The following is a 13,726-nucleotide window of genomic DNA, read 5'->3' as shown; positions in this document are numbered from 1 at the left end:
TATTTACAAGCCGGTGTAAAAGCTGCATAAAATTTTCACAAAAAAGCCGTGTAAAAACTGCATAAATTATTCGCAAGCCGTGTAAAAACTGCATAAATTATTCGCAAGCCGTGTAAAAACTGCATAAATTATTCGCAAGCCGTGTAAAAACTGCATAAATTATTCGCAAGCCGTGTAAAAACTGCATAAATTCTTTACGAGCCGGTGTAAAATATGAATAGCGTTTTCAGCGGCAATGTGAATGCCACATAACTTCTTGGAAGACGATATAAATGCTGCACAACTTTTACGCACTCCGTGAAAAACTGAATAGCTTCTAAGAAGGTGAAGTAAACGTTCAATAACTTTTTCGAACGTGATAAAAAAGCTTCATAACTTTTTCGCAAACCGTTAAAAATTGATTAGCTTGCTAGTATAAAGAGTGTTAAATCTGAATTATTTCTTTAAAGATCATTATGAATCCTGAAACTTCGAAGAAAATATAAACTAGGAATACTGATAATATCAGTTTAAATGAACTTGTCTTGAAATTGCTTCGTGGGTCCGATTAAAATCTTGAATGGACAGGATTAGCACGTGGTGCGGAATTCACTACCTTTACGATGCATAAATCCCGTCACGATGACGGGCACCAAACGTTGTCCAAACACCAGTGAAATAAATTCTCTCCAGTTCTCTGTATTTTCTTTCCTCTCTTCTCAACATCGCGGAGTTTTATTGTAACCTCATGAAAATTATTACTCCGAAATTGTTATTTTCTTCCTCGTATCATTAAAACTCCTGTTGAAGGGCTCGTTTTATGATGGTTAGTGACCTACCCCCACATATATAATGTATCTTTCGGCTATATACACGTGAGAGCGAAAGAGAACACGTAGGGTGGGGTGAAAAAATAAATCTACTGTATGCTCTCTTATCTACGTATGTATTATACTGTTTTTCCTTTCTTTCATTTTTTTCTTCCTTTTGCTAACGTGCCGTTAGGTCAGAACAAGGTTACTAGATTCGTCGCCGACACGTCACATAAATTACCCAAATTTGTTGCAAAAAGCTTGTCCGTGAAAGGGGGTTAAATCATTGGAAACATCAATTTATGTTGAATGTTGAACCTTTACAATCTAGAAGTACTTTGAAATTTCATACAAATAACAGCAAATAATACTCATGCGAACAAAAAGCTTTGACTTAACTATCATAAAAAATAGTTCATAAAAACGTTTATAACAACTTTTTTTCATGTTTAGATGTTTAATATAGAGAAAGCGTTTTTTTTTCCTCTCTCGATGCGTTAAACATAAGTATGAGTTCTGTGAAAGCATAAGATAAAATATGACATATGAAAATGGTGGAGAGGAGAAGAAAAAAAGCATTTTCTTCTTGAGGGAGGAAGAAACGTCTTAAAAAAATGGTGGAGGATAAAGTTTCGTTCCGGTTCATAAGCAATAAGAAATGGTGAGATTTTCAAAGTATATGGTTTGGTTTCCTCCCTCGTTTTTTTTGTTTTTTTTTCATGTTAAATATGATGCCATTGGTTTAAGCTCATGATACTTTTTCTTCGTTGCCTTCCATCGCATCGGATGACTTTGTTTTACAACCATACTTCGAGACAACTTCGCCAAACTTTTGACATCATTTTCTTTTTTGGAGTGAAAATATATACATCACCTTATCTTTATAGAAAGTTTTCGGGGTCGGTATCGGTTATTTATCATCGGTTATGCAGATTTTGTATCGAAATAACAAGATGTGGAATACGAAGCGTGAAACAAAAATCCAGATAAGCCGTGTTACTCAAGATCAATAGGCAGTTATTTGCTCGCTCGAATACACATTGATGTTTTCTCTCTCACTTTTGGTTTTCTCTTCGTATATGCCGCAATATACACATCTATGCTTACACATCTTTCTTATTTATAAGTGCTTGTTCTTAGACGTGTTTAGCGTGGACCATTTTCTCGACAACAGTGTTCGTGAATTTGAATATGAAATTGGTACTCATTTATTTCTCTTCTGAGTTTGGAAGAAGCTTAAATCTATTTTTTATCGTGTTGGATGCACTATGGCAATAATTACCAAACATACACATGTTCGAAATGGATTCAGTGCTGTTTGATGACACTGAGTCCGTAATATGTTGAATAATTTATCTAATAACCGCTCAGCATCCACAACTCTGTAGAAAAGAGTTTTTCTTAAATTAACTAAAGTTTTTGCAGCAAACCAGCAGATAAAAATTTACAATCACCAAAAAAACTGCACACATCGTCAATCATTTCTCTCTTCAAATGCACAAGACAAATGGTGAAACTGATCAAATAACACGGACACAAGCATTCATTTAAGGGTAGTGGCTCCAAACCGTTTTGTTCATGGAACTTTTTTCAACGAAAATGGTTTATCGCAGAACAATTATTTTCACTCAGCATCCATACGACTTTGATACACAAAATTAGAAATAAGTAATGATGATTTTATCTTGCAGAACACTCGTGTGTGCATGACGGGGGCGCTGTTTTTGTACATATCCTGATTATATTGTCGTTGTCCACCCTTTCCGACTACTACTAAACCGTGCATATAGTAGTAGCCTTTCTGACTAGTAAAAGGAGTAAAGCTCGTGATTTAGGCGTCTTCTGTAACGACCATCGTTAGAGAACTAGGATTTTTGTGGATTTTACACTGCTTACTAAAAAGTTATTTGCAGCTTTTACACGGTTTGCGATGCAGCTATTCAGCTTTTACACGGCTTGCGATGCAGCTATTCAGCTTTTACACGACTTGCGAAGAAGTTATGCAGCCTTTACCATCTCCTTCGAAGAAGCTATGCAGTTTTTCACGGCTAAGATACTCAGCCTCCACAACACCTTGCAAAAAAATTATGCAACTTTTAAAACAAGTTGCTAAGAATTTATGCAGCTTTTACAGCGAGTTGCAAAAAATTTATGCAGCATTTATATTTTAAAAAAAAAGTCCCTCCGCAGAGAGCATGAAGTCCTACAACACGCAGCGCGACAGTTACATAACATGAAAATTCAAACATTTACCATCTTTACTTCAAAATACGGAACATAAATGGCAGCACTAGCTAGTACACGAAACAAGTAAAAGTCGGACACCATACATATGTTAGGGTCATGCATATACATACATTCACACAACACGTTTCGACTTGACCGATTCGTTAGAAATTCAGCTGAGGGATGTGTACGAGATGTATGCTCAGTTTATATAGTAATAGTAGCATTTATGTATCGCCTTCGAAGAAGTTATGCAGTGTTTACATTGCAAAGAAGTTATGCAGCGTTCACAGCTCGTCGAGTAGTTAATTCAGTTTTTCACAGCTTGTGATGAAGCTATTCAGTTTTTCACAGCTTGTGATGAAGCTATTCAGTTTTTCACAGCTTGTGATGAAGCTATTCAGTTTTTCACAGCTTGTGATGAAGCTATTCAGTTTTTCACAGCTTGTGATGAAGCTATTCAGTTTTTCACAGCTTGTGATGAAGCTATTCAGTTTTTCACAGCTTGTGATGAAGCTATTCAGTTTTTCTAGGAAATTATCAAAAGCATCTCCCATTAAACCGTCTTGCAAAACACCAGTTTCACATCAGTATTAAATTAAACTCTCAACATGCACGACACACGCATGCATTAACTGGTAGGTTTCTTAAGGAAAATGCCAAAACTGTTCAACTGTTTTAGAAGTAAAACATCATTAAACGACCTCTATAATGACAGACCGGGTAGTAGGTACTTCTATTCAGGTATTTCGATAGTACTTTTGTACAGGGTCTCAGACCTCTATCGCCAAGATGAGAGGTGTGATAATTAAGAGAAACATTTTTTCGCATTGGAACCTTGGGTCGCAAATGACTTTTTCATTTAGCGCATGTTAACATAGAATTTAAGCCACTGGCACGGAAAAAGGAAAAGAAAATAATAAGTAACCCTGGGAGTGAAAAAGAAAACACAGCCTCCTTCACACAGTAATAATAATAAAGTTAGAGAGGAAAGAGGACGATATTCTTTTCCTTCTCACAGTGTGTATGAAATTTCCCTGTCGCTCCTCTTGCCGTAACTAAAGTTGCAATTATTTTGGCGACTTTTGAAGTTCGGGGATGCATCGGTAGGTTCCATCGCCAAAATTGTTTCTTGGCCCGCACTATCATCTTTCTGATTCTGGCGGTGGAGTTCTGGAACATCCTGAACATAGGAATAGTAAACGTTTTAGCATTAAATTTTCTTTGTTTAAAGCTACGAATGAAATCCCAGATAATTTAAATTAGCCGTAACTAATTCACTTTTTAATGTATAACCAACCAAAATCTAGTAATTCACTATACCCAGTGTTTGAAGGGGAATCCCTTAATATACCCCTGGACATTTTCCCTAACTCTTCAACAGTTTGCTGGACATGCACATCTAAATCTTCACGGTTCTATTCCCGATATTAAGTTGCGCACGATGATGAATCTGGGCGAAGGGTCACGTATGGAGAAAGATTGCTGCTTTAGAAATCTGCCCGCCTGTGCGGTGGAACCGGTGTTATCTTATTAAGGCTAACACAAACTCAGCCGTCCGTCCGTCCGTCCATCCCAGTTTCCCGAATGAAAGCGTACCCAGACACACACACATTCTGACTGTTGCCAAAGCCGCAAGCACTTCAATTATTATCCCTGAATTTTATGCCACCCCCAATTCCTGGTAATGGCACTGGAGACGGTCATTCTGCAGCTCTTTCTCTCTCTCTTTCTCTCTCGTTCGCTTTGCCGAGTTTATGTATTCGCTTCCAAGATCACCATGATGATTATGGAATCGATCAACCTTGGAGAAAAGAGAGGGTGAGTCGTCGGAAGCGGAACGACCGAAGAGAAACCAGGATTTTGAACCGAGAAATAGAGAGAGTTTACCAGAACACTTGGTAAGTTTCCAGAAACATTGAGGTGCGTGTATGTGTGTGCGGGAATGCTTGATGGCGGATTATATTTCTGTCGTCTTGGTAAGCGGAGCTGCTCGGTTTATAAGTATGTAGATATGCTCCGATGACTTTCGTCACTCAATGGCGTAATGGAAATATTTATAAGAAATATTCTTCATAAATGTTTCTTCTTTTTTTTTTTTTCTTAACTTGTGAGTTTTCGTCTCGAGAAAATACTTTCTTTTTTTGATGATGGCAACTTCATCGCTTTAAGGCTTCGAGACATTAAGGCTCAATCTTACGTTAGATACTGCTCACATACTTTTTCATTATTAGTGCATTAGAGAAAGTTCAAGAAATACCGACATTTTAGAATTTGCTGTCATTAATATGTCTTTAGATTTTATGCTTTAGTTTTTTTTGTGTGTGTATTTCCGCATTTCTAATCTTTCAGATTAAATTTTTGATTTGACCCTTTCTGACCCGAATCTTTATGAAGAATGGAAAACCTTTTTTCTATCGGAATGAGAGAGATTCATATTTCATCGCCCAATAAAACATATACAAATATAAAATCAGAAGCCACAGTAGGTAAGTTACCCATCAAGGTGGCTGAAAACGAAGAAAAAAAATCTATACGATATGAGCAATAAATATTGGAAAAACCACATAAAAAGTGTGGTTGTCATCAAGGGTAGCTGTCTCACGCCCCGGGGCTTTAGCCCTGTCAGCCTCACTTTATGGGAGTCATGGATGCAACATGTCAATATTTTCTAAACCTTCTGAGTTGGAACTGCAAAAAAAAAACATCATTTCAAAATTGTTAGTGAAACTTTATTCATTAAAACGAGACAAATCAAATGAACACAGACGTTGTACCTAATTTGATCAAAACACAAACATTTTAATTTTTTAAGTCCTTATGCACCCCCCCCCCCCCAAAAAAAAAAATAGGTTTCTGCTTTTTCCGATTTGTTTTAGGGTTAATATATTATTATCAACTTCAAAAATGTCAAGTTATACATTTGGGGAATTTGGCAGGATTGTGAAACACGTAATCAATTTTACAAGAGTTATAACTCTTTATTTATTGGGCTAATCAAAAAACGGAAAACATTTTTCCGTATTAGTTTTGTATAAGGAACCACGTGTGTATTTATTGGGCGGTTGATAGAATCCACCCTGTATATTGTAATAATCCTTTCGGAATCTATAGTACCACAAATGTGTGGGGTTAGCTTTTTTTCTCCCCCGTTGGAAGTTTTCTCTTGCCATCAGAAAGAAACTTGGTGCTTTGACTTGAAGGACTGTGTAAGTTTTGTTAGAGATATGATGAATATGAACTTTTTGGTAGGGCTTTCATTAGAGATCAGAACTTTCAGGTGGTTTTTGAGATGGTTTCTATCAATCAATTACTCCGGGAAAATGATTTTTTACATAAAATCTAGAAATTAAATTCTGAAAAAAAAAATGGTACGTGAAAATGAATATACTTTGCACATCATCTTGGTTGCAATAGATTGAACGAAAAAATTTTAAATTAAAAAAAAAGGTTTCTTTGACACTTTTGAGAATCCAAAATGCAAAAACATTTCGAAAATTTTTGAAAATGTATGCACGGGTCTTGAAGGGCTGTTTTCAAAGTGGGAGAGTGCGTCGTCTGGTCCCAAAATCGATCCTTGAGGGAAGAAATATTTTCAATGCTTTTGAAGGATTCCAAATACACTAAAAGTTCCACCCAATTAAGCCACGCACTGCTTCCAAATTCACGTGAATTTAAGGAGTTTGTCTTAACCTTATAGATTTACTGTGGCATAGATTCTTTTAAAAATATAATCTTGCCATGAGGGGAAAAATAAAAAAAATCTGCTTCTGTCAAGCTACTCCAAAGACAACTTTCTTAAACCATTTTGCGTCATAAGGGAAAATAAATAGCGGAGTATATCGTCAAGTGTGCTCTAAAATCGTTAAGTTATCGGTACATCGTCTCGAGGGATAACCAAGAAACCGTTTCTCCTCTCTTAAAGCTCTTAAAGATCGTGAGGTAACAACATCATAATGAAGACATGTTCAGAGTTTGAAGACAGGAGATGCAAAAGAGCCAACAACAAAAAAGTGGTTTTTTTTTTATCTCTGATAAATAAGTAAAGGAAAGATCTAGAACATCGATGTATTGGTGGTGATCTCAAGAGCCACACGGTAAATCGTTTTCGTGTCTTTTCGGCTCCGGCGAGAGAAAATTTATCTTTACGGACATTACCGCAAAAGCCGCTATTGATTTGTAAAATGGTTAAGAGAGAGACAAAGAGAAACTGAAAGAAAAAAGAATAAATTTTTAACGATCCAAAACTTATCTGAATTTATATCGATGGTGTGTCAGTCAAGGACATAATTTAAGCTCGAGATAGCTTTATATATTCTTTGCCTTTTCCCTTCTGATTATCCTGCAAATAAATTCTGTTAGTCCCAGTAACAAGAAAATTATCGATTTAACTGATTTCGATGGAAACATTTGAGTGTTTTAGTGAATTATTTTTTTATATACGTATCTTATTAAAGTATCCATATATTCAGAGCTCTCTCGAGAGGGTTATATTAGAACAAACAGAACTAAATTTAAATAGTACATGCATTTGGAACCACAGGAAAACAATGTTTTGCAAAAATAATGGATGAAAAGTGAATAAAATAATTTTTCTCAATGCCATATTTCCTCACATTGTGCATTTAATTCATTTATTTTTTCAATACAGAAATCGTGTTACCATGGTGTGAAATGAGTATCTCCAAAGTTTGGTACTCTTTCGCCCACTACTACCGCTACTTAACCATACATGCATCACGAAAAAATTTCTTTAGGAACTGTCTAACGAATTGGTACATGCAGGAACGTGTTGTGACATGTATACACCTAGCAGCCAAAAAATGAAGCACATCCTGCTACTCACCACTAATATCGTGTTGAATCTACTCTGGATTTGATGGCAACAGATATCATTCTGGGTATGGACTCTCTCTACAAGTTGAGGGGGAATATTAACCCCATGCTTATGAAATTGCAGCTCTTAATTAGAGAGAGTTAGGAGATTAATTCTCAGAGTAGAAAGAGGTGTTTCGGAGCTTTTAACAGAATTTTCAACTTCTTCCCACAAATGCTGAATTGGGTTGAGATCGCGTGACTGAGGTGCCCATTGAAACAATTGAAACTCTAAATAATGTTCCTCAAACCAATCTGAGATTATTCCATCCCCGTAGGAGGGTGCATTGTCCCGCTAGAAATAGCCATCATCATCAGGAAACATTATGACCATAAACGGGTGCAAGTATTCATGAACGATGTGCTGGCATTGACAGATGTTTTCAATGAAAATAAAGGACCAAAAGTATACTAGGAGAATAATCCCCAGACCGTGATTCCACCACCACCCGCTTGAACTGTTGTCATGTGTCACGCCGGACCTATGACTTTGCGCTGCTTGCGACACACACACGGAAACTGTCATGAACGTCAGGGAGAAGAAAACTTGACTCGTCAGACCAGACACCCTTCTCCCATTCATCAAGTGCCCAATTTTGGCGTTCTCTAGCCCAAAAAAGCCGTTTTCTTCGATTTTGCAGCGAAATCAAAGGGACTCTTGTTAGTCCCCGGTCATCGAAACCAATTCGTTTTAAGATTTGTCTTATGGAGCGTGCGGGTATGCTTTGTAATGATCCTCAGTTGTATTGCGCTGCAATTTGTTGCTTGTCTGTTGCTGCACAGAATGCGTGTCAGTCGCCTGGCACCTCTTTCGTTGACAAGCGATTTCCACCCACTATTCCGCTTTCCTCTCGAAGTTTTTTGGCTTAGCTGTCATTCTTTGAAGACTCGAGATAATGTTGTACGAGAAAAGGCAAGCGGCTTCGGAGATAATGGAACCGCCCCTTCTTGGCGCCCATAATCATGCCGCGTCCAAAGTCCCTCAAATCTTTTGTTTTCTTCATGAACACACAAATTGCCACGTTAACTTGTGCTTCTGACCAGCAGAAAGTTTTTATCTGCAAATACGATTTATTATGTCACGGACGAGCCGAAGTTTAAGGAGGGGCCTACCTAATTTTTTAGCCATTTGGTGTATGTTACGGTAAATGTTTTGAATCATTTATTATACACTTAATCATGAAGATGAAATAAATATACAGATTGTTAAATTGAAGTTGTGACGAACTCAGAGGGGACATATTAGACATAAAGACGAACAAAAATTGCCACAGAACATGGTATTGCAAACCACGTTAAGTCGATGAAAACCGCAAAAATATTTATGAAGGGTGTGACGTCGAGTGGGACAAAAAGGAAAACAAGAAGTAGAGGAAAACATTTATTCGACAGCATGATTAATGTGGTGTGTAAAATTTAGTGCAATAATGAGTACAAAAAGTAAAATAAATAAGTACAAAAACAATTTACAGTTGAACTTCGGTTAACAAGCTTCATTCGTTCCATGGACGTGCTCGTTAACTGAATTGCTCGTATTACGAATCAGTGCAAACTTGGGTGATTCGTTCCACAATTCTGTGGTGCTTGGTCAGAACATAATAACTCCAAAATCACATTTTTGAGATATAAGCATTTTTATTTTCATTGTCATTTTAAAAATCCGAAATCAAGTGTACATACAAATACAAATGAAAATATCATACATTAGTATGTTGTTTGTTTAGCCGCACGCACGTATTTGTGCATTTATCCCACTTCTAATTAATTACAATTAGCAAGACTTACTTTTAGATGAAAAAGTCATTTTTTGGAGATATCACGTTCTGACCATACACCACAGAATTATTCATTCCTATAACAATGACTAATAAAAGCGCTTCATCAATAACATAATACAATAATAGTTTATTTAATAATGCAAAACACCATTAGTAAACATACAATACAATAATTTTGCAATGACCAGAGAAAAGAAGACTATTTTTGAGGACTAAGTGTAAAATCTGCTGGCTCCCCAATCTTTTTCTTTTTTGGAAAGGAACCAATGGAATGACGCTTGCTTTTGACTCCTTTTGAGGATTTTGCGCGAATGAGAAATTGCATCGTCATTGGACAAATTCATTGCTCGCACACTGCTACAGCTTTACTTGGGTGGTTCTTTTCTAAAAAAGCTTTGCTCGGTTACCCATTACTAGAGATGCGTGCATCTAGGAGGTAATGAGCTTTCCTCATCTCCCTAATCTCATTTATCTGACCATAAACTCTTGCACGCAACGGAGATTCATCAATTTATCTGTGATCAACTCCTGGCTATGTTCCTCCACTAGTTCTTGAATGCCGTCCTCATTCACCTCTAGTCACGTGGTCTTTCCCAAGAACACAACGTCTTCGACACTTTAACGTTCACGAAATAACCCCTTAAAGCCACGTTCAATCATGCAATCAACCCACAATTTTCTCCAAGCAAAATTAAGACTTCTCTTGGTGGCTCCATCCCAGGAGGGAAAACAAAACAGGAGGGAACAAACCTCAGTCATCTCGAAGCATCACTGAAATAGTTCTTCGGTCGTAATTTTTTTAGATTTTTGAAATTATCTATTGGTAATTGCAAATCGGAAATTCAAGATTGGAGGGGACGAGTATTTTTCAGCATAGCTGGGTAATTTTCTTGTTGTGGCCTATGTATGTGTTTATTATCCACAATTCCACAGTACGTGTGTGAACGACAGTGAAAAATCATTGGCTCAGTTGTGATAAAGTGAAACTAAATAAACAAAATGTAAAGTTTTTGCTCGTAATGCGAATTATCACGCGTTAACTGAGTCAAAATTTGCTCAAATTTTTTGCCTTGTTAGGTGAATTACTCGTTAACCGAACCACTCGTTATCCGAAATTCCACTGTACTTTACATCATGATTACAATACAGCTTGCGCAGCGCATTTTAATGTCAGAGAGTAGACGAAGAGAAATGATTACAGGAATTGTTCAAAGTTGCGGTCGCGAAGGTCATCGCACAACCGACTACGACGGGGTAACGATTTTTAGATGCTCTGAAAGGCATCGGGTGTACTGGCTATGTCCTTCCCCTGTTCTCTCGACGTCTATTTTTGCTATTTTCACCGAGTAAACGTGTTTTGCGGTAGCATGTTCTATGGCAATATTTGTTCTCTTGATGCCTAATGTCATCCCTCTGAGTTTGTCACCACTATATATAAATATATATAAAGAATACCACACACCCCTTCAGCGGGTTACCAGATATTCCCTCCTGTAAGATCACGTGGGCAAAAAAAAAAAATGATTATCGACAAAGAAGCAATGGAAAAAACAATGAAAATGAAAGAAAGGGGGAAGAAAAATCAAAATAGATCGAAATTACGCAATGGAAATTATAAAAGCAGAGAGCAATAAAAAAACCCTCATCTCGCAAAACCAAAGAAAGTTGATTCTTCTAAAAATCCGGTCACGAAATCAAACTAAAGACAACAATAAACACGAAATCTAGAAAACTAAAGAAAACACCGAAGAGTTTGACCCGAAGAAAACCACAAACTGACACAACGACGCTAGAGACAATCCCTCGGTGAATGTCTCGGTTGTATGCCGGCTAGGACTATGGGTATTGGCCGATGAGTGGAGTGCGATAAAATACACCTTTCCCCTTCCGCGGCCATGACGAGAATGGCAGTATATTATATTGTACGATTTATCATGTTTACCAACGACTCTGCGCTTGGATGTTATGCATAACCACCGGTAAAAATAATCTTTTTAGTACTTATAAATTTACCAACGACAGTTGGGTACTATGCATAATCACCGGTAAAAGTAATTAATGTATCAAATATACAAAAATGTTCGATGATTATGCATGATAATCGGAAATTATCATTACCGTAACATACATATGCGTGTCCCTAATGTATTTATTTTATTATATTTTTTTGTTTGGTATTACATACCGCCATCTACTTTCCATATTTTGAATTAAAAATGGTAAATGCCTGCACCTTTTCATATTTTCATGTTATTTAAGTACCGTGTTGGAGGTCCGCCCGCTCTCTGAGATGAAACTTTTTCAAAGGAGAGGCCGTATTGACAGAATTCGCGTCTCGAAGTTGGAAAATCGAAACATTCAAATTTGGCCAACGACTGTACCGCACACAGGGTTCGAAACAAGAAGCGACCTAGCACGATGTCCACACAGCAGCTGTTTCACCGCACTGGTTTCCACTCGAGAGGTTCTCTGTACTTTAATTAAATCCAGTATCCATCTCTAGGAACCATATCCTACGTTGTTAAGGTTCAACCATGCAATATTTATAATTATCTCATCTATTTAACTGACCTTAACTTAAACATCTCTCTCTGCCTTTCTAGTAAATTAAAATGGTCAATATCGATGCCAAACTTCATGAGCGGTAGGTCTTGGTTGGCCGTCTAACCATCATATTCAAATTGAAATCAACAGCTCGCATTATGATGATTTGTGTTCTAGTACATGTCAGAACTGGCACGGGGGTCTTCTCATTATGTAGGTAAAAAACGAGGTTGAAGACAACGCCCCCCCATACCGCATTGCTACATGTAAGACTACATATTTTTATGCATTTTGCATATTTCGATATTTTTACGTGATAGACCATTTTTTCATGGTTTTCAGTATATAATGCGATTTCATTATTTTCAGCAATTTTAAAGCATTTTCATGGTTTTCAGTATATAAGGCGTTTTCATTATTTTTAGCAATTTTAAAGCGTTTTCCTGATTTTCAGCAATTTTAAGGCTTTTTTTCATGACTTTAAGCAATTTTAGGGTATTTTCATGATTTTCAACAAGTTCAAGTCATTTTTCATGATTTTCAGTGGCTTTAGGGTATTTTTCCTGATCTTGAAATTTAAAACATATTTTCATATTTTGGAGCATTATTTTGCATATTTATAAACTCTCTCTTCCCTAGCTTCATTTCCAGCAATTGGTGATTTTTAGCAATAAAATTGGCAATTTTACTTACCTTTTTTTTTTTTAATTTTGTGTCACAGACATCTCCCTATGCACCACACAGTATAACATAGGGCCATTTTTATAATGGTACAATCAGCATATACTTACCTTTTACTTACCTTTGACATCGTTTTTAGCAATGATCGGCGATTTCCTGTAAATTTCCCGTATTTTTCGCGAGGATATATGGTCATCTCTATTTATACAAACCATATTTTTGTGTTTCACACGGCGTAGTTCTAGTTTTTTTAGGGCATAAATGGATTTTTTATGGATCATATTCTGTCGGGTTTTAGGTCATAAAAATCTTAGCCCTAATTATTGACTTCTTCAAATTCTGTAGACGAATATTATGAATTGAATTGATGATGGTGGTCTCTTCTGTGTTTTTTGAATCAAGTAAATGCTTTTTTTTTTCTTTTTAGTTTTTTGTTGATTATGATGTAAGGGACTATAATTTATTTATGGTTCCATCACAGAGCTGCTCAATTGCTGTTCGCATAGTCGCTATGTTTCTGTTCTTCATTGATCTAAATTGATCGTTTCTTTTTGTGTCGACAGGTTCCGAATTAAATACAGACCATCTTGTGAGGACGGAAAGAAGTTTCGGCGGTTCCAAGGTAGAGCCTCCATCTCGGCCGAATTCCTACTGGGACGATCCGCATTACAGGCCATACTTCGATAATTCCACGGAGAGGAACGTTACGGCTCAGCTTGGAAAGACCGCTTATCTCCATTGCCGTATCAGGCAGCTTGGAGATCGGACCGTTGGAGCCGTGAGTATTTTCATCCATAATAATCACTAGCACTTGGATTTGTATGTCTTTGC

The 13,726-nt window shown here is 36.9% G+C and overlaps 1 protein-coding gene across 2 annotated transcripts in view; it reads left to right on the top strand.

Moving 5' to 3' along the window:
• The window catches only part of LOC149072058 (neurotrimin-like), a 147,235-nt gene that overhangs the window by 100,254 nt on the left and 33,255 nt on the right, over window positions 1-13,726 (top strand). For both annotated transcript variants that reach the window (XM_089247759.1, XM_089247758.1), the window contains exon 2: window positions 13,459-13,673. In XM_089247759.1, the coding sequence (XP_089103885.1) occupies window positions 13,459-13,673 (215 nt within the window). The remainder of the gene's footprint in view (window positions 1-13,458; window positions 13,674-13,726) is intronic.

Source organism: Pholcus phalangioides, unplaced genomic scaffold (assembly GCF_987345545.1).
Source record: "Pholcus phalangioides strain wild (caught in Gottingen) unplaced genomic scaffold, Ppha-v1.0 ptg000018l_1, whole genome shotgun sequence".
In the NCBI taxonomy this organism is placed as follows: domain Eukaryota; kingdom Metazoa; phylum Arthropoda; class Arachnida; order Araneae; family Pholcidae; genus Pholcus; species Pholcus phalangioides.
The sequence above is the reverse complement of the archived record's forward strand: the minus strand, read 5'-3'. Positions and strand labels throughout refer to the sequence as shown.